The sequence below is a fragment of the Chrysemys picta genome, chromosome 21 (genome assembly GCF_011386835.1).
Source record: "Chrysemys picta bellii isolate R12L10 chromosome 21, ASM1138683v2, whole genome shotgun sequence".
In the NCBI taxonomy this organism is placed as follows: Eukaryota; Metazoa; Chordata; order Testudines; family Emydidae; genus Chrysemys; species Chrysemys picta.
The window spans coordinates 4,456,433-4,479,913 of NC_088811.1; the positions used below are offsets into that span (position 1 = coordinate 4,456,433).

Below are 23,481 nucleotides of genomic sequence, written 5' to 3' on the forward strand. Positions count from 1 at the left end.
TTGGGTAATATACTGCATGCATAATGACTGTAGGGAAAAAAAAGGTTCCAGGTGTACCTGCCCAGGGTCCATGGAGCATTTTTCTCCTTAGCTATACATCAAAAATAAATAACCGATTTTGTTGACCTAGGGATAAAACCCACTTTTCTTGCATACTCAACATGACCACTGAAGTTCTAGATGCACATGGAACACAGGATCAGACCCCTATTTTATAGAGGGCTGTATGTACATTTATGTCAGTTCCAGCATATATCACTAAATCACAACAAAGCAATGACTTACTATAGAGCACCACAAAGGTAGATACACACATGTGCAAGCAGGCCCTTCTGAAATCCATTATCTTCAGTGGGTTTATTTTTGCACTTATAGAATCAGCATTTTTGTACCCCTCTCTCTTCCCCCACCCCACATATTTAAGCAACAAGAGTATAAAGGAAGGACATTTGCTGAGCACTAACGATTGGTTGAGAGGAGCTGGTGTAAGTGGCCGCTCAAGGACCCCAGATGGCATTATTCCCCAGGAAATGCTCTGAGGCCATGGCATCGTTTCTATGCACTGTAAAATAGAAAGAAGCCCATAAGTACACGTGTTTTTGTTTTGTTTTATTAAAAGCGTGTGATGTACTTTCTAGTCAGTGTGCACATTTCTAGACAACTGACACCCTGTACATTAGCCAGGTTGCTTGAGCCATCTGCTGCAATTCCTGCTCTTGATTTTTTATAATGTCACCTGTTCTATCAGAACACTTTCCACAAGAAGCCAACACAAAAAGCTCTCTCTTGTTCAGCCCTGCTGGCAGAAACATGCTTAAGGCTGCAGTTGGGATTTGGTTTTGAAATCCACATACAAAGTCTGATGGTGATGGTCTGCTCGAGAGGGCAATCGCAGGAAAGCTAAGTCAGAGAAACAGGTGTTGCAGTGAGCTCTGAAGATAATGACCATAAACCTCAGTCTTATTTCACCTGCCACTGAGTTCCACAATCTCTGTCCTGCTTCTATGGAAGTCTTGCATCCCCTATTTGTTGGCAGCTTCATTTTTCCAGTGGAGAGAAGCTCTCATGTGAGGTTATTGTCATAGAAGGAGGGGACTCTCTCAGGTAGCAAGACCCAATGCCATGCAAATCTTTGGAAATCAGTACAGTGACTTGGAACTCGACTTTGTTCAATGGGGAACCAGTGCAGGGAGTGGCCAATTTAAATTCATTCAACGAACAGTCGGTACACCCAATTTTTGCAAGTCCTGCTATGTTAAGAACTTTTACCGTATTCGGCTGAAATATTAGCTTTAAGATCTACTGATTAAAAGGGCTATATAAGAGCTAGGTATTATTGCTACCTAGAACCTCAATGTAATAAAAATAAAACAATACATAGTGCCTATAAACAACTTTCCATTTTCAAAGCAAATTACCTACCTAGATGGTTAACATTCACAAGTATTATGCCCCTTTTAAAGATAGGCAAACAGTAGCAGAACCGTTAGGTGACTTGCCAAAGGACAGAGGCAGGGTAGGATCAGACCCAAGGGTTCCTGTTGCTTGGGCCATGCTAACTGTAGATTAAGTGGTGAATATTAGAAATATGTTGTCACATGTAAAAGGCCCCTTCAGATTCCTTGTCCATGGTGTTGAACACTCCTTTGGCTATCGGATTAAAAAATAATGCTTACATAAAATGTTCCAAGATTCAGCGACATGCAGCTTTTAAGAGAACAGTGCCAATAGTACTGTTTCCTCATACATACTCCCGATCCTTCCCTTACCTTTGGTCCAGGTTCAATACCCCAGAATGGATATACCTTCAGTAGCTCATCTACCACTGAGTTGCAGTTCTGCTCATTGATTATGAAATGAGATGGGACAATAGTTTCATTCCTCAAAAGTATAAAATTAAATAGAGTGACCTGAGAACTTTCTTTACAAATAATTGAATGAAGTCACCCATACAGTGATTTTAAATGTCTTACATCAGCGTGGCTGTCTTCTCTCTTTAGGAAATAAGTTCCTGTGAATGAGAGGCTTACTCACTTTCAGTCATTTGGGTGCATTACAGCAAGTGGGACAGTGCTCAGTCATTGGGGGAATGTATTTTCTATAACGTGATTACTAGCTGCTTTTTAACTCTGCTCTTACGCAACCTAGAATGTGAACCAATTAAAGATCACAAAAGGGCTTGACGTTTTCAAGGGAATCGGAACCTTAATCAATTTTTTTGTCATAAAGCTCAGCAGAATGAGCGGTTCTGGCAGTGAAGTATGTTATTCTGCAAGCATATTGACCACCAAATGCTGTCTGGCAGGGCACAATTAAGGTGTAAAGAATGACTGCAAAATAATAAACCTAAATCAGGTCACAACAGGGGGAAAAATGACCAGTATCTGCTATTTCTTTAAAAAAATAATTCAGAATGGCTGCTTCATTTGTGACACTTCGTATAATAGTTACCTTAGTGAGAGTCCTGGCAGAAAAGTGCTCTGCATTTCTGTGTTATAATCATCTGGGCTTCACCTCGGCCTTTAATTTTTACAGCTGGACCAGTTTATCACAGCCTACCTTTCACTAAAAAGGGAAAACTATCACTTTAAGCAAAACCATTCAAGACTCCGCATCTGAACATAAATAAATCTAACAAAACAAGATTTATGTTCCCAGTGATGTCATTCCCTCAAGCTCTGCCTGTTCCCCAAGCAAACCAACACTCAATATTTTCCCTCTTCCACTTATGCCTACACAAACTAATGCTAAAATTGCGTAGTTTCTCATCACACAGGTCACTACACATTCATATTTCTCACCATCCTTTTCTAGATACTCCCCCCCACCCACACACACACAAAAGCCAGGAACACACATCCCCTACAATAAAATCCCAAACCCTTGTGTGTTGGTGATGATCAAAAATTGTCAGCGCTTAGGACCTGATACTGCAGACACACGTGAGCAACTCCAAGCATGCGAACTGTCTGATTGACTCAATGAAATTACTCATGTAAGCGTTTGCTCCTTAAAAAGCTCCTGTTCTGCAAGCTGAATCAAGCATATGCTATGACTGCCCTTTTAGCCGACACACCCAGGATTGAACAGGACCTCCAGAGCTAACATGAGCCACGACCGACTGAGCTTAAGAAGTATAGCAGAGGGCTGCAACAACTCATATCCTCTGGGGATTGGCACGGAGGGGGACCTGCAACACAAATTCCCCAGTGCGTTCTACGTACACCGTGCTACGTCGTGAGATTGCCACTTGAATGGACAAAATCAGTATTTTAGAACTCACCCTTAAACGGCGAGTGAAAAAAAACAGGTCACATACATTTGAAATAATACTGTTTCTGAAAGTTGGGGGGAAATGTTAAGCATTTTTCATGAGGGGAACAAAATTACAAAGCTAGCTTTAAATCTTTAAATCTCTCATGCCCCGATCAATAAATAAATGTTATTGGGATTTTCTTTTGTGCTAAATTTAAAGAGAAGTCTCTTTTCCAGGGAGAGTTTTCTTTAAAACAAGCAAGAGCCCAGAAGGAATTTAATGATGGCATTTCCAACAAGCAACATGAATGAATTAAACAATAAATGCAATGAGAAAGCAGCTGTATTTTTAATAGGAGCAGATGCATTTGTAGTCAGCTGTATATTATTCCCAAAGAAGAACACAATTCCCTAGCAATATTCAGTCAGATTTCAGTGATGGTTTCCTTCCACTTTTGTACTTTAATATCATGGCTTCTGCTAGGTAATGGAATTGGTCCTCAAGTGAAGCACTGAAACACTGGTAAGGACTGAGCAGAAATTCTAAAGATGTCTCTCCTTTCCTGGTTCATGCTAAACCCACTCTCCGGGACTTTCCCTCATGTGGCATAAAGAAAACACATAATGAAAACACTTGTCAACTGTTTGATTAAGTCAAATTGAATCTAACATCAGGACATTGCAGTCTGAGCTCAGCTGTTTGCGTTAATTCAACTATGCTAGTTTGCAAAACAGCAAACTCTTATGTGACTCCTATATCCGGAAATCAGCCAGGGTCTTTCCCCTCCTCCACTCTCAAAATATACTCAGCAATCTGGCAAGACCTAGAAATGGCCAAGCCTCAAAATAATTCAGATCAACATAAAGTATCTGGAAGTTTATCGGCACAAACTGCTTTGTTTGGGAAATTTTATAACATGCTCATGGGTTTAGCAGGGTTTATAGCCTAGCCCATGACACTTTTCAGGAGAAGTGGTGATAGCCCTGGTGCTTTGGCCAAACAGCAGTTTGGATAATTATGTTCTTTGAAGTTGTCCTCTTAACTTCCTGTCAAACTGTTACGTAGTTGCATGCTTGCCACATTCCACCCCAGAGTTGGCTGCATTTCAGTTGTAGCAGCTGACAGTGGTACCTACTAAAAGATAAGGTTTCCTAAACTACTTTCTACATTAGCTCTCTAGTTTCATATGCTTACACTTCAGGGGCTTAAACTTTCTGTCCTTTACCTCCTCCCAGAGCTGAACTTTTCTGGAGAAAATCTGAGTGAAAACAAATCAGTTATTGAGTTATGGGAGAGGGGGGGGGAAATTCCATACTTCCCCCCCAGGGCACAGAGAAGGGGTACTGAAAAGTTAGGGTACTTGTATACACTGCAGTGATTTTAGTGGTCAAGCACTCATCATATAGAAGGGGTCTGTATCCCTCTCAGAGATAGAACCTATGATATTTTGATCCACAGGAGATGGTTAAAGCATGGTGGAAGGTTTTTTAATTTAGGGCAAGTTTGCCAGTCTGCTTTGTGGCAAGAAAACAGCTACTGAGGGAATAAATGACTCTGTCTCTATAAACCCTTTAATCTGCAGTTATTACCCAATCTAACTAGTCATCAATAGTTCAGAGGTTCAACACACCCCAGCAGGTGGGGCTGACAGCAAATTAGGTCACAGTAAGAAGGGATAGGGGAACACAGAGAGTAAATCAGAAAGTACTTTATGGCAATACAACGTTCCTGAGTCCATCTACAAAGCCTCTACCCTGCCCTGTTAAAGCTCTTCTTGAACACTCATTTTTGCTGTGCTGCTTACACTGAATTTCTCTGACATGCATCAAAAATTATCCTTCCTTTCCCCCATCCTCTGTCTGCTTGTCCCCCTGTTGGGAGATTGTGAGCTCTTCAGGGTAGGGACTACCTCTCTTCCCGGCACACTGTGGGAGCTACTCTAAATAAATGGAAGCATAATCAGGATAACATTTAAAAAGCCCAAACAGCTTTAACAGATCAGATGAAATAACCTGGCAATGAAACATGAACAGATTGGCACTCACATACAAACATATGGGGGCCTAGCAAGGTTGGATAGAAGTGCTCTACATTGTCCAGTGCTCCGGAAAAAAAAAGGTAGATTTGTTACTCACAGCCACTGTCTTCATCAGCTCTTTTTGTCATCCATGCTGGCACGTGGACATTTCCCTGGAGGAATGGAGTTGCTGCACTAGATCCCCCAATGACAACTTCAAGGATGGGGCGAGACCAAAGGCCCTCAAATCCACGAGAGATATTGCAGCGTGAAGCTTTTTGAACGGTTTCACCACCAGTCCCACAGCAGGGAGCACCCTTTCTGGTAGAATGGTAATGGCACCACAGCGGAAGGTTGCAGCAGGGTTTTCATTTGAATACACGGTCACTTGCTGACAACAGTTACTAAAGGAAGCATAGCCCTAGAACTGCGTGTGATCCACTCCTCTGGAGCTGCGTATACCGATGCACCACTATTTTGGTTTAGATTTTAGTTCCACACACACACACACACACACACACACACACACACACACACAGGGCAGATGCATTTAAAAAGAATGTATTTTGAGCTTTGTCTGAGGAGGGCACAGCCTCCCATTATTGCCAAGAAGCCCCAAGATCATTGCTTCAAAATAGTTAAAGAAGGCACAATAAACATGTTAACAAGTCTACCAGGCTTGTGATTCAACACAGACAGACCAGAGTCAACCTCCTCAAACAAAAGCAAACTGCTTCCTTTTGGTGCTGCTCAATACGTGCCTATATCATTGGTTAATTGAAAGAGGTGCTCTCATTTATTAAGCTGAGCATAGCCAGGTGGGCCTAATTTATCTGGCTGCACCAGGCTATTCCCCCTTTAGATATTGTAACACTACTGCACATAGTGTAAATGGAAAGCGATGTCTATAGCAGAAAGGTTGATGCAATTAGATTCTAGCACCCTGCAACTGAGTGAATTCTCAGTGAGCCATAGACTGTATATGCAACAGGCACAGGTGACTGGGAAGGCTGTGATGGCAGTTTTGTGTCTATAATGAGGTCCCTTAGGGGAGTATCAATAATCGCACAGGGGTGAGAGAAAATTGCCACCACAAATGTCTTTTCTAAGCACATTTTTCTGACCAAACGTATTTCTAATCCACAATATATGACTAGCCTGGAAGTATTCATTGGGAAATGTGCATTCTGTAAGGCAAATTAAATACAACACATTTCAAAGAAGTATGCAAAAAAATATGGCAAGAAAATTAGAACCACATCAGCTCTACCCTTGTAGCCTAAGGTGAGCAGAGAAATCCCTAGTATCAGGTATGTTCTCAGCATTCGAGATGGGGTTTAGCCCCAGAAAAAATTCCCGTTTGGAATCCTGAATTCACAAAGTAGTTTCAAATGCGTATGTTCTTCTTCTTCTTCACGTCCGTTCAAAGCTGTTGTGCAATTCTGCTATGTGCTGTGAAATAGCTACCACATTCCACCACAGAGCTGGCTGCATTTCAGTGGGGGGAGAAATGATTCCTTTATGTACAGTAGAGCTGATTGAAAATTGCTTTGTTGAAACATATTTTTGATGAAGCGTGACTTTTTGACCCAAACATTTTTTTCTAAAAAATGCCACTTTTTCAATCCAAAACCGAAAGATTTTTGATGTTTGGTAAAAATGATCCGTTTTCAAAAAACAAAAAAATTGCTAGTTTTTAATTTTCAGTGAAAAAACTGATGTTGAGGGGGTGGTTTAGGAACTCCCCTCTTCCCCCCCCCCAAAAAAAAATTCCTGTGGAAAGAAATATTGGCATTTTTCAATCAGTTCTGATATTTAGGTCCTGTTCCTGCAATAGACTGTGGGAGGTGCTTTCTCTAACATAAACAGAGAGCAATATGGATATAGAAAATAAATAAAACTACTAAAACAAGACACTCCACTGCACATGCTTCTCCCTCTGAGGACAGGATGAAAGAACAATCAACACATGATAGATGTTAGTAATGTTGTTTGAAGCACTGCTGGAAGATGCCCAGATACGATGGTGATGAGAGCTGTACAAGAAACTATAGAATAGAATAGAATAGAATAGGGTGCATCCGATATGAAATCAATGGGTCCTGCAGACCCTTCATGATGAAAGGCTCTTAATGTAAATGATTATTCTACAGAGCAAATCCTATGACAATTCCAGGCAAGGTGCTCAGCTACCCCCTAATGCCATGTGACTCCCACACTGTAGCTGCTGTATGTTTCACTATCCAGGGGGCTGCTCAGGAAATGGCACTTCTGATAGTCAGAGATATTGGTAAATGTGGCTCAGATAGGACAATCTTTATTACACTACTGAGTGATCAGATGGATGTCCCAGAGGTATATTCTCCTTCACGGAATACAGGTGACATGTCTAATTTATGGATTCCCTTATTTCCTCCACCCTGCTAACATTATTTTTATATCTCCTCACACGAGCACTGGAAATAAGTAAAAGACAAATAATAAATTTACTTTGGGCTGTTGGCAGCTCTGTTTCCAGAGCAGAGAGGATATTTTAAAATCCACTGCAAAACCAAAACCAAACCAAACCACCTTCCTCCAAAAATGTGATGTATAGGATGTGACATAACAGTGCAAAAACTTCTGACAAAGGCAGGTATTATACATTGTTCTGCTGCACTTTGCGGCGGTGGGTATTTTAATGCGGTGTACTCTGCTTAGAACAGACATGGGGAGTACAGACAATCACACATAGGGGATTAGAAAGAACAAAACCATTTTCTAAACAAAAAACATATTAAGTTCAGTAGATTTTTAGCTAGACAGAAACCGAAACCTTTGTGATAACGGATGCTTTCTGGGCACTTGTGAGCCTTTCTAGTGCTCTGATGCAGGAGAGGAGGAGCACCAGTGAAGAATGGGCAGGTATGTACCATAGAGGGATGAAAGGCTACAGAGAATTGTTTGCCTTCCACAAAACAATTTCACAGGTTCTGTGTGTTTCACTGGGCCTTGGCACAGCTGAGCAGATAAACATTTCTGATGTAAATGAGGTTTTTTCCCCTTCTACTTTTCCGCAGGCTTACGAGCATACACTTGCGGTACTTTGCTATAATTTTGTTCATTTCTGATTGCACCAGTTCCTTTTTATCCCATGCAAATAGACACTGGTTACAATAGCTCAAGGGTGAGCTCCTGTGGTTGTGGCTTCTTGCCCAAACCTGAAGGCTAGGGACAATGAAAGAAATTTACCCAGTGTGGAGGGCCAGTACAAAGCCAATCCACCACTTCAGTCTCATTTAAACTTTACAGTGAGGGTTTAAGTGGGACTTGAGTGCAAAGTCCTTGTGCAGGGCTGAATTCCCTTTACTGTGCACAACTGAACGCACTCTTCTTATTAGGGCCAACTGGAAATTTTCCATCCAAGATGGGTTTTTTTTTTTGAGAAAATTGGGTTTTGGAAGGAACAATTTTTTCACAAAAAGTGTCCACTTCCTGCAGAAAATTTTAATTGAAAAACTGAAAACCCAAAGCCCTTTTCTTTATTTTCAGCTGAACATTTTTGGTTCTTTGACAATTTTTTTTTTTCCATTTTCATCAACATTTTCTGTAGAAGAAGTCCCCATTTCCTGACCAACTCTCGTCCTGACCCACGGACAATTTTTTTCCTGCCACTGCCCCTAAAGTAAGTTCCCATTTGCTTGACTTTCCCATTGGATTTTCCTTTTCTATACATGCACACAGCCTGGACCTGTGAGATGCTGGGCAGCCTCAACAAACAATGGGCGGAGGGACAAAAACTCACTTTCCACCATTTGCTGGTGGAGAAAGAGCAGCTTTAGAATCTAACTAGGGCTCCAGAATCTGCACATCTCTTGGCCAGGCTGCTCTGCCCCTTCTCCAGCCAGTGCTCCCGATCTCTGGGCTACATTAGCTGGTTTTAGACTCCCTGCTCCAACAGAGTGGGGGTTGTGGGCAGCTGCTCCTAATCCTTGCTAGCCAGGCAGACTTTCCACCACACAGGGGCCAGAGCCTGGTTCCTGCTGGTGCCTATAAAATTAATCTTGCCTTTTACCTTCAATGGAAGTTTCCAGTAAGAGGCAGAAGGATAGCTTTGGGATTAAGGCACTGGCCTGGGACTCAGGAGATCTGGGGTCAATTCTGCATTCTGCCATATGCTCCCTGTGAGACTTTGATCTCTCTGTGCACCAGTTCCCCATTCTTTGTCTGTCTTGTTCATGTAAACTTTAGGCTTTTTGAAGGAGAGACTGTCTCCTGCTGGGTGTTTGCGCACTGCCTAGAACAGGGTGACGTTGATTGCAGCTGGAGCCGTAAGTGCTGCCATAATACAAAATAATAATTATTAATAATGGGGCATCCAGCACCCCACCAAATTAGCTCTAATTAACAGGGCTATTGTGAATATTGGTCACCTTCTTTCGCAGATGGAGAAACTGATGTACAGACAGGTTAAGTGGCTTTCCAAAGGCCAAATAATGACTCATTGGGACAGCAGGGGAAAGAACCCAGGACAGAATTCTAGCCCCTCGTCCTGTATTTGAACTACAATCACCTTTGTGTCCTGATGCCACTCATCTAATGGCCCATTGCAGACCATGCAGCATGGCACAGAAGGTGTCCTGTGGCTGAAATATTAATGGAGTTTGTTTGCCCACAAATAAATACATAAACAAATCAATGATTAAATACAGTAAAATCGATCTGTGTGCACTTCATTTAATTTTTATATCAGAAGTTGCACATCATTTGATTACTGTCTACTGGCACCTCCAGAAGTCAGACCTTTGGGGGAACGCATACAGAAAAGCGGGTTAGGAAGTTACTTCCTTTGCAATTAATTGGAGCAGATCCTATCTGAGCAATGATCGTCATGGCACCTTCCTTCCAAAGTATTCACATCACTTTACAAACAAGAGTTCATTAAGTCGCACCACTCCCTTTGGAGGTCTGTTAGCATTTTTATCCCCATTTTACACACCAGGAAACTGAGGCACAGAGGGGTGAGCAGCTTGGAAGCCACAACAAGTGAAGTGAAGTGCAGTGAGTGATCAATGGGTGACTGTGAAAAGTGCCTTGCAAACAGAAAGTGCAACAGGTTTGCAAAGTACTATTAGCCTTGCTGACAATCACAGGATCAGAGCAGTGAGAGATGGGCAAAGACTGATTAGGTCAGAACCTGTCCCAGTACCAGAGCCAGCTAATCCTCCAACAGAGGACATGTCAGATATAAACACCCAGTCCTGTAAATTACCAAATGCTCTCAAGTCCATGGGAATTGAGGCCAATCAATGCATGAAGGGCCCAATCCTGCACATGTTAGTTGCACATGTAATCCTTCCTCTCACAACTAGCCCCACTGAGGCCAATAGGACTGCTGGTGTGAAGAGGAGTTTGGATGATAGGCCCTATGGCTGATCTCAGGCAAAAGGCTTAGCGGAAAAGAAGAAATAACAGAATTGAGTCAGCATCCTGCTACAGCCCTTTGCAAAAGCCAAGTGGCTGGAAAGGGGTTGTAGGGTGGGTGTAAGTGCACACTTGATTTATGCCCCCACTTCAGATGCCAGGCACCTCTGTGCCATCTCTGCAGGTGCTGTGGGCATAGTGGGGACTCAGGCGTGGAACATGGAGGGGACAAATTGGGGACAGAAATGGGCCAGAGTGGACCTGCCCCATAGCAATTCTGCACCCCAAAGTAGCTTATAATGGCTATTAAAATAGGGGTGCAACGCAGGGCTACACTAGCCTGTCTGGGGGCTGCACTGAACTCTGCAGTCACTAAAGACACACACACACCAGTCCCTGCACTGACACCTGCACAACGGTGAGAATGAACCAGGCCCAACAAATTCTGCCACAATGAAACTATTTAGAAAAATCCACTTATCTGGGCTCAGGGCACAGGAAACCAGCCTTGGCACGACTGTTTAAAAATTCCAGTTGCCCCACATTAGAAAGTTCTGACTTTTTTTTTCTTGTTGAGAAGTGGAATTTTCAGTGCTGGGGCAGCCAGCCTCGGAATAACTCATTCTGTAAGTTAGCCTGCTGCAGAATTCCGGTGTGGAGTGATACTGACAGTACTTTCTTTTTTCTTTTCTGTTCTTAATGAAATCTTTCCATATTATTAATGGCCAGGGTGCTTCTATATAGTGTGTTCCTTCCAGAATTTTCTTGTTTGCTGTAGTCTTCAAATTTTCCAGTTCATTTCCTATTTTCCTGCTCTAAAACCATTGCCAAAAAATCCCCGAAGCACTCTTTGGTACTTGAACAGAAGAAAAAAAATCCAAGCAGCAGACGTTTGGTCCAGATTTTGAAGATCATTAGCAATATAACTATCCAGAAGAAGCGCGTCACTTTAATTATCCACAGCCAGTTCTCTATGATGGATATTTATTTGACTACTTAGGGAATATCTCAAAATGCATTCCAGTCACTAGAAATATTTAAGGAGATTTGTGCAACTGTATTGGAGGGTCCATCTGCAATTAATTGTCTGGGAACACGCAGTCAGAATAGGATGTTTGATACTCCATTTAGGGAATCAAGTTCCTTTAGAAATGAAATGCTGGGTTGATGCCTATGTACTGTAAATAGTGGTAGCTAATACAGCCAATGAAAAATCAGATACCCAAGAAAGGGTTTCTAATCCAGGAGGCAGAATATTAGAAATAAAAGTGGCAGTGAAATCCCCCATGGAAAGAATTATTTTGGTTTCATGTAATTTCTCATCAGAAAAACTGGAAACTTTACAAACTCCACTGATATTAGAGCTCAGATGTGAGCTGGTGCCAACTGGAGCAGGTTAGAAATTAGGGAATTCCTCCTGACATTCTAGTGAAAAAAAAATTATGAGGCAATTTCATGAAATATTGGTGTTTTTAATCCACATATGTGGCTGCTGGGAAAAAAAATCTCACCCGTTTGGTTGCTTATGACATGGACACAGTTCTTCAAGTATAAACTGAAAATAAAACTAACATGCATAAATCAAACCAGTGGCACTAGCTCCAATGCTGAACATTTCAGAGCATGTTTTTATGGGAGGCTCTTTAGTTCTTTAAGTAACATTATTTAATTTGGGGAGAGCTAATTACATATATAGGTCGGATCCCATGCTCCTTATTCAGATTAAAACTCTCACTGATTTCAATGGCCTTCAGGCCCCAATCTTGAAATTGACTCTGTGCGGGGGCTGATCCCTGCATCTGCATGGAGCCTTGTTGGCTTCCGTGGCACTCCAGGCAATGTACGTGGCTGCCTGAAAATAAAGAGTTGCAGGACCGGGGACTCCGTGCGGAGTGGAAGATTAGGGCTAAAACCCAGAAGTATATTAGCAGCTGAATTGGAATGGTCTCAGCCAGGCATGCTGGGACATACTGTCACTGTTTTAGGCAACTCCCTGCACTCAGTGCTATCTGGGTTCCTGATCTGTATAATCACAGGGGGCAAGACTGCTAACTCCTTCCTCCCACCAGTGGGCAAGTAGTCCCATTAACTCATGGGGCACCATTTGTCCTCATCCCTGTGAGCAAGGTGTTCACAATCTGGCCCTGGCAACATGAAACTTGAACCAAAGTCTCCAGCTAGTCGCCAACCACTGGACCATCCTCCTCTAGTTTTGACATCACAGTTCATCCATCCCAGAATACTGCTATCGTCTCATCAGCTGGAACCATCTGTTGAGAGCTGATATAAGAACTGCACAACAACAAGTTTTATGGGGTCTACACTACAAAATCCAGGAACTATGCTCCATATTCCTGAGTGCCATTTACTGACACTTTATCCATTAATTAACTATTTACCTACATACAGATATAGAGCACTCCTGTAACAGATTCTGATCTCAGTTACAGCAGTGTAAATCTAGTATAATCCAAAGAATGGCATGGATTTACACTGGTGTAACTGAGATCAGAATCTGACCTACTATCTGTGGATAAAAAAAAAATCACACCTGTGACTGACATTACTGTATCAGCAAAAGTTTCTAAAGCAAGACCTGGCCTGAGACACTGTTATTAGTCAGAGTCATGTTTGATCTAAAATGTTTCGAGAACCAGAGTGAGAGAAAAGTTTGAACACCCTAGATTTCCCCCTTACTCTTGGTGAGGGAGATTCATTGCAAAAACAAGCAGTAAATTCTCAAGTTCTGCAAGAGTGCAGTACTGAGGGCCAGACAAATTAAGACAGATGTTCTGAACTTTTGGATAGCAAGGAAGTGGTTTCATGTGGCAAGCCATGTCAAGGCTTCAGGACATCCTCCCTTTTCAGACACAGGAATAAAGCAGATAGCAAAATGAGACAAAATGCTGAATCCAAGCTGATTCTGATGGGTGGGGAGAAAACCTGCTGGAGTTCCTGGGGCTCATAGATGGACACCCCCTGGTCGGCTGACTTCCCAAGTCAGATTCGTGCTGCTCAGCACATTCCCATTATGTGAGCCTTAAAAAATATGAAATAAAGAAAGTGCGGCCAAGTGTTACAAAGACAGGGAAAGGATTTATCAGGGAGCCTTGCAAAAGGGAGAGACATGTCCCCACGTTATGGTTTGCATTTGCAGAAACCACAGCCACAGAAATATCAGGCATCAAAAATGAGGAGCCTTTTAGGAAGGTTTAGATAGCGTCTAATCTCAATTCAGCAACCGCATCATTCTACATCCTCAGACAATTCCATTGCTCCCGCAGGCAGGAACCCGCTCTCCTTGTTGCTAAAACCCTCCACAGACTCTCTCCAGCTGACCTTACTAACCTCCCGTCTCTATAGCCCCTTATCTACTCACCTAGCAATGATCTCTTCTCTCCCACTCTATTCAGTCTTGCCACTCCCACTCATAGCACAAGAGACTTCTCCTTTGCAGTTTCTGTCATCTGGATCCTCTGCCTCCTCCCTATTCTAACACAGCTAAGTGCCCCCATGATGTACAGTTCTTTGGCATGTAGGAGTGTGCAAAAGCCATGCGTGAGAGCTGCCTCTTTGCACAGCAGAACCATACCAGTTCCTCTCTGTCTTTTTACCCTGTTCTCCTTCGGAAAGGAGTCTGGGCCCCAGTGGGTTGATTGTTACTGCAGCGAGCTAATTCTGTTTCCTATACATGAACTAAGCTGGGGATCAAAAGCGTAATTCAGGAAGAAAAACACCCTGTGTCCAATAACAGTGAATATGGTGGGAGCAAAAGCCAAGTGTGGATTTTTGCTCCAAAATCAGAGGAGATACTTAATTCACCCCATTTCCCTTTATAGAAAGTCCCAGGGCTAATATTTGGCATTCCCCAGAGGCTGTATTTAACAAAGTCTGCACAGGGAATGCACAGTTATGTTGCTTCCCTCACTACCCCCGCCCCTAACACAACTTCCCAGAGGTGACAGACAGCTGTCACAACACATTTCTTGTTTTCAAACTGTCACTCGAGCTCACAATTTTTCCACCATCCATGTTTTCTGCAGTGCTTTTTAAAAAAAATTCTTTTCCTTGTATATAGCCACTAAACCAAGGGCATAGAACAAAGCAGTTTGGTCAGAGCAATCATTAAAGACTTAGGTAATATGTACGCTTATTGTCTCACATACTTTTCCAGTTAAAATATTTGGTCTAAAAATGTGGGAGGTAAAGAACTTATATTTTGAGGTCTTTATAAAACAACTTACATCCCCTGATTTATGTTCCCTGGGACTTGTTCTATGTGAAACATTTAGCCAGCTATATTTTAGATAAAAGAAACATCTCAAGCATTGGTTGTTTTGGAGTTTCTCATTCTTTACTCCCATATATCTTCATAATATTTCACTGTCAGGCGCAATAATTTTAAATTCAGAACCTTTCTGCTTGCGCCTTAGTTCTCTTTTCTTGGGCAATATTTATAGCATTGCCTTAACATTCTCCACTGCTGCTGGGTTCTCAGGACCTGGTCCTACAAACTCTTACACATGCAAGTTATCCCAGCTCACATGAGGCAGCAGATAGGATCTGAGGTGCATTCCCAGGTCTGCCATAGACTAGGGATCTCTGGCAAAGCTTACTGAAATCCATGGAAAGATTTAAAACTCGGACATCAATGTGCTTTGGGTCAGGCCACGGCACTGTGACCTGGCGCAAATCACGTAACCTCTTGGTACCTCAGATTTCTCATCTGTAAAGCAGGGGTAATAATACTACACAACTTTCTGAAGCACTAAAAGAAGCACTACAGATGCAGGCCTCACCCCTGCTCGATCTTTACACTGGGTAAAAGCACAAGAGGGGCATAAAGGAACCCGAAAAGCCCTGTGGGAGAGGATTCCCCCAATGCAGGCAGAACAAGGTTGCACAGTAAGATTGCTTTCTGAAGGCCCTCCCCGCCACCTACCGTGAAGATTTTGGGCAGCACCTGCAGCTCAGAGGGCAGCCTGGGGAGGCTACTGTAACTTATGCCCTTTGGACTGTCAAAGTTGCGTAACAGGTTTTGTCAGTCCCCAGAACACCCCATGATCTAAGGGATACTAAGGGGCCTTGTGGTCCCCCTCTTCCAGTGCTATGAATTCTATGTTGAGTCTTGTAGGGGCTCACCCAGAATTCCACCGTAAGGATTTACAGTATTGTTATTGTATTAGTGAGACAATTTGTGTGAGAAAGTATTCATGGCACTGGGCCTTCAGGCCTTCAAGACGATCTCTCACTTTCCCAGGCCGTGACTGTGGTGTCATCTCAACTTCCTCTGATCCCTCCCATGCTCTCATTCTCCACTTCCCCTAGCCCACGCATTGTCCTGTCTCTCTCCATTTTCCTCTAATCGTCTGCAATGGTTCTATACACACATACGCAGAGGAAGGATGATCGGGTGGTTAGGGCATGGGATGGGGAGGCAGGAAATCCAGGTTCATCTCCTGGCACTACCACAGACTTCACATAAGCCTTGAGCAAGTCTCTTAGTTCCTTCTGTACTTCTGCCCTTTGTTTAGACTGAAAGCGCTTTGAGACAGGGGCAGTCTTGCTGTGTGTACGTCCCGCGTGAAGGGGTCCTGATCTCAGTTGGGATATGTAAGTGCTGTTAAAATAAAAATAATAAGGAACTAAAATGAACAAACAAAAACTCTTATAGGCCTTTGCTTTGGAGGGTCTGAGCACCTGGTGCAGGTCCCACTGAGTTAAATCTGAGTCACAGGTGCGCTGCCCTTAGGGAAATCAGGCTCACGTTGAGTACCTAAAATCTGAGGCCACTTCTAAAAATCTGGGCCTTTGCAAATGAATTGTTCTGCATTAACGGAGTGGAAAAAAACATTCAAACTCCAAGTAACATTGTGGCCTGGAAGCTGCTGCTGCTACAGCCCTGGGAACCGAGTGACAATGCCTATTTTCCTTTATGAATTGTTTATTAAGTTTTTTTATTATTATTATTGAATATGAATATTTTACACGTCTGAGCACAGAACAATGCTTTTTTTGGCTGCCTCTGCTGCTTTTCATAGTTGTGCACCTCGAAGTTGCATAACTGAGAGGTATCCATTTACACACTGGGGAAAAGGAGGCTAATGAATCTCAGCAAAGCTAACTTTAGTGTGTGTGAAAAAAGGGCACTCTGAAGTTTTCCAAATAAAAAAAAAATATAATACTTGTGTGGAACAGCTTAATAAAAATCAGGTTGTGTATATGTAATGAATACAGAACTTCTCTCAACAAGAGGAAAATAGTACTTAACTTAGCAACACCTCTACAGGGCAAAACACAGGAACAGTCTTAACCCTTTACCGTCAAATTCATCACAGCCAAATGCACCCCCAGCAGCACAAAGGTCAAAAATGAAGGCAGCTGGGCCAAACTCTCTACTGGAGTAAATGAAGTTGATGGAACTATATCCATTTAGAGGAGGAGGAAATTGAGGCCAGATATTTTTCTGCCTCTACTGGCAATATTCCCCCTCTCTCCTACACTATGTAAGGCAGGGGTTCTCAAACTGGGGGTCAGGACCCCTCAGGGGGGCGCCAGGTTATTACATAGGGGGCGTGAGCTGTCAGCCTCCACCCCAAACCTCGCTTTGCCTCCAGCATTTATAATGGTGTTAACTATATAAAAAAGTGTTTTTAATTTATAAGGGGGGAGGGGTTGCACTCATAGGCTTATTTGAAAGGGGTCACCAGTACAGAAGTTTGAGAACCACTGATAAGGGATCACTTTCAGATCTGGGTCATGAGGGCATCTCTAAAGATCTCTCTGCCTAGTGAGGGATTCTTACACCTTCTTCTGACATATCTGGTAAGGCCACTGTCAGAGACAGGACACTCGGCTAGGTGGCCCACAGGAACTGCCCCAGGTATCAGACCCATGTGCCTAAGAACAATTCTTTTTTCCTGCTAGCATGTACCAGAGTGTGCATGGACCTGTTCTCTCTCTCTCTCTGCCCTGGTTCCCTCCACTCAAATTTTTCCCCCCAACTCCTTCTGAAATAGACTCAGCTGGAAAGCAACCTGCCTGGCTTAAGATCCTTCACTTCCTGCTTTACGCACAAGCTGCCTGCTGGCACCTCTTAAAGTCTCACTACCTGTAAGAGGGATAGGAGTGTGGTCACCTCTTTTTTTACATCAGAGTTTTCACGCTGCTGAAAAGGGGAAGGGGGAAGGAACCAGGCTACTGGAATAACAGAGAAAATTATGATGTGTCTAGTGTAGGTTTGAGCCCAACCCTTTTGCTATGCATGTGATAAGGGGGTGGGGGCTGGGGGGGAAGAGTTCTCCTACATTTCTCAAGAGCTTGAAGCCAGCAGTAGGCAGGGTGACAATAACCACATTGTTTTGGGTACTCAGTTTGCATCGTCCCAGCCTGACATGGGCAATAAAACCTGTAGATTTGTTCAGCCCGGGGAATGTACATTTAAAAGAAAGTGAGGCACCGTTGCTAGGTTGGAAGCTAAGCTAGATGTGGGGGGAGGTGGGGGAGAGAATTGCCAGTAGTAAGTAGATATGTTTATACAGCCCGGTGTCATCTTCTCAAATGATGGTGGTTATTTCTTGAAGGCCCAGGGGCCTGGGAATGTGGGCACAGATTCTCCCACACAGCCACATCTCTAGTTTAAAGTCAATTTTTGTGCTGGTGAAAGATTTATTATGGCAGAACCTAGTGGCCCCAACCAAAATCAGCACCGCATTGCGCTAGGGGCTGTACATAATACGAGATGGTCCTTGTCCCAAAGCATTTACAAGCTAACTTGACAAGTGAGTCAAAGGAAATATTATGATCCCCATTTTACAGGTGAGGCACTGAGGCACACAGAGATTAAGTAGCTTGCTCAAAGGTGAACAAGGCAGCTGTGGCAGCGCCAGAAATTACACCCAGCTCTCCTGAGTCCCAATGCAGAGTATAAACCAGAAGACCATCCTTCCTCTCTTGATGCTGGGAAGACTAATGGCCTTGGTGAATGACGATCTCTAGCTATCCAGAGGTGAGGGTCAGCACAGGCAGGACTGGATTAAGGTAAGGGGTCATGGCTTCACAGTTGCAGTCCCAGGGCTGGGAGGAGGGTGCGACTTCAAAACGTTTAAGGTAAAAGACCCAAGGCTTTCTTAAAGTAAAACTGAAATAAGAGAAGGGCAGGAATTCCAGGTGAGCACTACAGAGTGGAAACGCGGTCCCTTTGAAGATCAGTGCAGGCCAGCGGTTAAAGAAACTGATTAGGAGTCTAGACTCCTGGGTCCGATATGCAGCTCTGCTACAGTTTTGCTGTGTGAGCAAGTCATTTGCCAGTAAAATGGAATCAGCAAGGCCCACTTCACAGGGTGGAAGTCATGTGACTTTAATAAGGGCTTGAGAGCCTCATATAAAAGGCACTAGATACTGTGGGCCAGATCCTCAACTGTTGTAAATGGGCATCGCGCCCACTGGTTTACACCAGCTAACTCTCTGGCCCGCTAGGTGTGAAACGTTATTAAAGGAGTGTATTGATGTCGGTGAGTTCTTCACTTTCTCTGCTAATGGCATGTGATTGTGTTTCTCTCTGGCTCTGTGTTGGCAAGGAAATAGTTCTCTTTGTTTTTCCCATGCCGACAACAACCATGAGGTGCTCCATTCTGTCAAATTTCCCATGCTTTCCAGGGCGATGTGTTTTGCATTTTTATCTGCATTGGATTATTGGCGCAGGAGTCTGAACACTTAAGTTACTGTAAATCCCTTCTCATATGGAAGTCAGTGAGCTGTAAAATATTTAAACTGTCTACAGTTGTACCTCGTTTGTTTACACATTTCCAGTGGGCTGCTAAAAGGTAACATACTGTAATAGAACAAAGATTTAAGATCGCTGAATCAGATTTCATAACAGCTCTGTAAGCACTCTGAGCATGCACATTAACTTAATGGAGTAACGTATATCTCAACAATCTCAGCCCTAAGGGGCTAGGTGATGCTGCGAATTAAACCACTAAACTTTTACCTCGTGAGTTCTTTGGTTCAATTCTTTAGCTGCGTTCACAGGTGAAAATGCCTTTAGGTGGGTCTCATCCCAGGCCCTGTGGTCAGCTATCCAATGTGATGAAACCATCGCAGCATTCAGCACAACAGGCAGTGCTGGCTGAAGAGAGGCTGGAGTCTAGGGTGACCAGATGTCCCAATTTTATAGGGACAGTCCCGATTTTGGGGTCTTTTTCGTATATAGGCTCCTATTACCCCCCAACCCCTGTCCCCATTTTTCAAAATTGCTGTCTGGTCATGCTACTGGAGTCAGAACAGTGGGAGGAACAGCACAGCAGAGCCACAGCTTGTGGAAAGGAAAGTCATCTTGAGGTGAGCAGAAGAGCCTTCCCTTCTGTTTAACGGAATCATCTAGATCAGTCTCTGCAAGGCCTTTCTCCAAAGAGTCTAGTAGTTGCACATTAGGGGAGCAGGGCTGCTGGGGTAGGAGGCACAGCTGCTAACACTGACACCTACTTTGGACAGTCACCCCTCACCTTCAGCTAACACAACTCACACCAGTTGAAGATCTGCTGCAGTAGTTATTATGGGCAGTTAGCAGTTGGAAGTAGGACATGAATATAGAGGTGGGTTCTATGTAGTGGTTCTCCTGTTTAGACAGGCACCTAAAAGTGTGGATATTTGAACTTCATCCGAGCTCCTAACTCTGCAAAACTTGTCAGGGATCTCATGAAAAAAACCACAATAACCAGAAATCAACACCTTTCACCCAAGGATCTCAGATTACTTTACATATTTTAATTAAGCATCACGTCGTCTTGGTGCTGTAGGAAGTTATCTGAATAGAGGGGTAAACGATAGAAAAGGAAACTGAGGTACAGTGGGGGTGAAGTGATTAACCTGGCGTTGTGTGGCTAATCAATGGCATAGCTTGGAATAGAACATAGGAATCTTAATTCCCAGGCCCTTCCTTTAACAACTCCACCAACTTCTTTTCATTTCATATAGAAAAACAAACTTAAAAGCTCAACTCTTTCTGGGCTTCTTCCAGGCTCACCATGGCTACGACAAGAGACTTCCAGTGCCACAGCAAAGGGTCAGCAGTACACCAGAGCCCTCTATTTTTTCATCAGCAGTCCCTTTCTACCTTTTGGTAGCTTACGGTGAAGGGCAGTGAGCCTGCCCTCCCAGACATACAATGGAGGTGGCTTGTTCTCTAGAGTTTAAAAGTCTGACAAACTATTTGCAGTTCCAGCAAGGATCAACACATTTATAGAATTAAAACCAGCATGCTGGATAGCAAAAAAAAAAAAAAAAAGGCACAGAACAAGGGCTCTTTCTTTACCAAGCCATAAAATCACTTACTACAAATCAATTATTTTTGCGATGATTTATTAGCTGCTCTCCAGCTGTTCAGGTTGGTGTTGTGTTTTTCTGGATGGTTGGTCTTCTCAGAAGCATTTTCTCTGAAGCACAGATGGTCCAGTTTTCTTGTAGTCTTCACTCGTGACCCACATGTCCCTAAATGATGTTAAGCTGGTGAGGACGGAAGCCCCAATCCACACAGAGTAAATCCTATCTCGGGGCGCTAGGAGCTTTACAGGGATTGTGCTGGGGCTCTGAGTTTGCAGCTCCTTTAGAAGTCTCTCGTCAAGACCTCGGAAAAGGGTCGACCCGCCTGACAATACCACATTCCTCATGATATCAGGGTGGATATTTCCATCGCATTTCATAACGCTTTGAAGGATCATTTTGTCAATCCCTGGTGCCTCGATGCCAGCATTAGCTGGCACAAAAAGGGTTTCAGGAGCTCTGAACAGCTGGTCGGTAATCTTGATGGCATTGCCATCTGGGAGAATATACTCCCGTCCAAGCCTGTTGGGCTTTTCCTGATTTTTTTGGCTGGGTTCTACGGCCACAAAGCACAGCTTCTCCTTGATGTCCTTCACGATTTCCTTCTCTGCCGTGCTCACGAAGGAACATCCAGTCTCCAAGAGCAGCTGAGCAAGGTATTTAGTAATATCTCTGCCTGCAAAATCCAGCCTGGAAACACCATGGAGCAAGCAGTGGCCTTTGTAGACAGGGACTGTCAGGGTCACGCCATCGCCACTGTCCAGCACTAATCCCGTCGTGCGGGCTGAAGCGTAAAGGGCCATCAGAGCTTGCAGAGCCACAAATACGGCAGGCACTTGGAAACCTTCAAACATGATCTCGGCCATTTTTTCTCGGTTCGACACTGTGTTCAGTGGCGCCTCGGTCAGTAACACTGGCCTCTCGCTGGGCTTCATCTTGAGTTCATGCTTAAACAAATGCCACCAGATCTTCTCCATGTCCTCCCACGAGGTAACAATGCCATGTTCCATTGGGTACTTAAAAGACAGGATGCCCCTCTTGGACTGGGCTTCTTCTCCGACATAATACTCCCTATGACCAGCTCCAAACATGATCGCTTTGGATTTGGGGTAGCCGACGACAGTCGCGATGACTGACCTTGGTGCCTGCTCTCCCGACAGGCCGGCTTTGCACAGCCCAGATCCATTGTCAAAAATCACAGCGGGGAGATCTAAGATCTTGGATTCAGACATTCTCTGGCAAGATGGAAGCAGTCTCCAGGCAGCCCTCTCTCTGGCTCTGTGCTTCTGCTCGGGTGACATAGAATGTCTAGTTAAATATTCTAGATTCTTGAGAGTCACAAATGGGAACATTCCTCTGAGTCCCCCTGAGCTAACAGCTTGTCATGGCCACCTAATGAATATTGCTCCCTTCCCAAAGGCCTGAGAGAATGCCTTGAAAGTCACCAGTATGAAGAGTTTTGCTTCTCTCCCTATGACTGAGCCATTCTTATTCTCCCAGATTAATTATAACAGAGGCACAACACATAGTCCCAGACCATCACATACAGTGGGGACAGGTTCTAGTGCTTGCATTTGCTTATACTATATTTTTGTTTTAACTCCATTGTTAATGCCCAATTAACATGGTATTTGGTCTTCTCGTGACTATCCAGTTCCTTGATGATGGAAACATCCTGAGAAGACTTAACCCCATGTTCTGAGTCCATAAATAACTCCAGGAGGTAAAGAAAGCTGTGGAAAAACAGACACCCAGTTGCTTGGGTCCTATGTAACTAGAGTCCAAAATATGCTAGAGAAGTGGCCCATGTTGGTATACAGACCTTAAATTAATTTTAAATATTGTACTGCTTATATGGGTTTCATCTTGATGGCTTTTAAAGTAACGTCTCAAGATGAGGATTCCAGAAGATAAAGTGTTTGACTTGCAGCCCAGTTCCCAGATAGAAAGATTACTGTAAAGGTTATTGTTTGCAATAATGGCCAGCTCCAAAATATAAAGGTTACCATAAATTGTCTTGTTTGTGAGAATGACATGGATCATAAGTTGTTCAAACTTATTTTTTCGTTTGCAGTTGGATGAAAGTTGAGTGACTGGTTGTTGAAAAAGAACCCAGCCCATCAGCTGTTTTTAACAGGATTTTTGTGTTGAATTTTCCATAAAATGGTGACCCAAGGTCATCTCAAATCCTTTTCACCAGGATAAGTCCATGCCAGTTTCCCCAAATGTGTCCATTTTGGGGAGCGGGGAGGCTTGGGTTCAGTGTCTCTGTGGTATTTAAAACACTGAATATTTTAAAAATGGCTGACTGAAGCACAACTCTTCCAAATTGATGCTTGCTAAGGCTGACCTAGTTTGAACCAAGTTGCAGGGCTCCACTGTCTTGTCCAAAGACCATAGAGGGAGGCGCTACAAGGTAGATGGAGTATGCAAGTGTGCAAGTTGTAAGAATCAAGGGTAAGGCCAATTTGTTGAGACTGAC

General features: G+C 43.5%; 2 protein-coding genes across 3 annotated transcripts in view; both read right to left on the minus strand.

Annotated features, from left to right (window-relative positions):
• Positions 1-5,990, minus strand: part of PRDM16 (PR/SET domain 16) — a 453,301-nt gene extending 447,311 nt beyond the window's left edge. The window contains exon 1 of the mRNA XM_065575146.1: positions 5,392-5,990. Coding sequence (XP_065431218.1) covers positions 5,392-5,422 — 31 coding nt within the window. The 5' untranslated portion in view covers positions 5,423-5,990. The remainder of the gene's footprint in view (positions 1-5,391) is intronic.
• A 15,107-nt stretch (positions 5,991-21,097) lies between these two features.
• ACTRT2 (actin related protein T2) lies at positions 21,098-22,231 on the minus strand. Of its 2 annotated transcripts, XM_065575071.1 has the most exons (2): positions 22,087-22,105; positions 21,098-22,002 (listed from the first exon to the last, which is right to left on the minus strand). In XM_065575071.1, the coding sequence occupies exons 1-2, from the start codon at positions 22,088-22,090 to the stop codon at positions 21,098-21,100; spliced, it is 909 nt and encodes a 302-aa protein (XP_065431143.1). In that variant the 5' UTR covers positions 22,091-22,105. The 2 variants fall into 2 exon arrangements, with proteins under 2 accessions (XP_065431143.1, XP_005292832.1); XM_005292775.1 differs by having other exon boundaries at positions 21,098-22,231.
• Between the last annotated feature and the right edge of the window lie 1,250 nt (positions 22,232-23,481).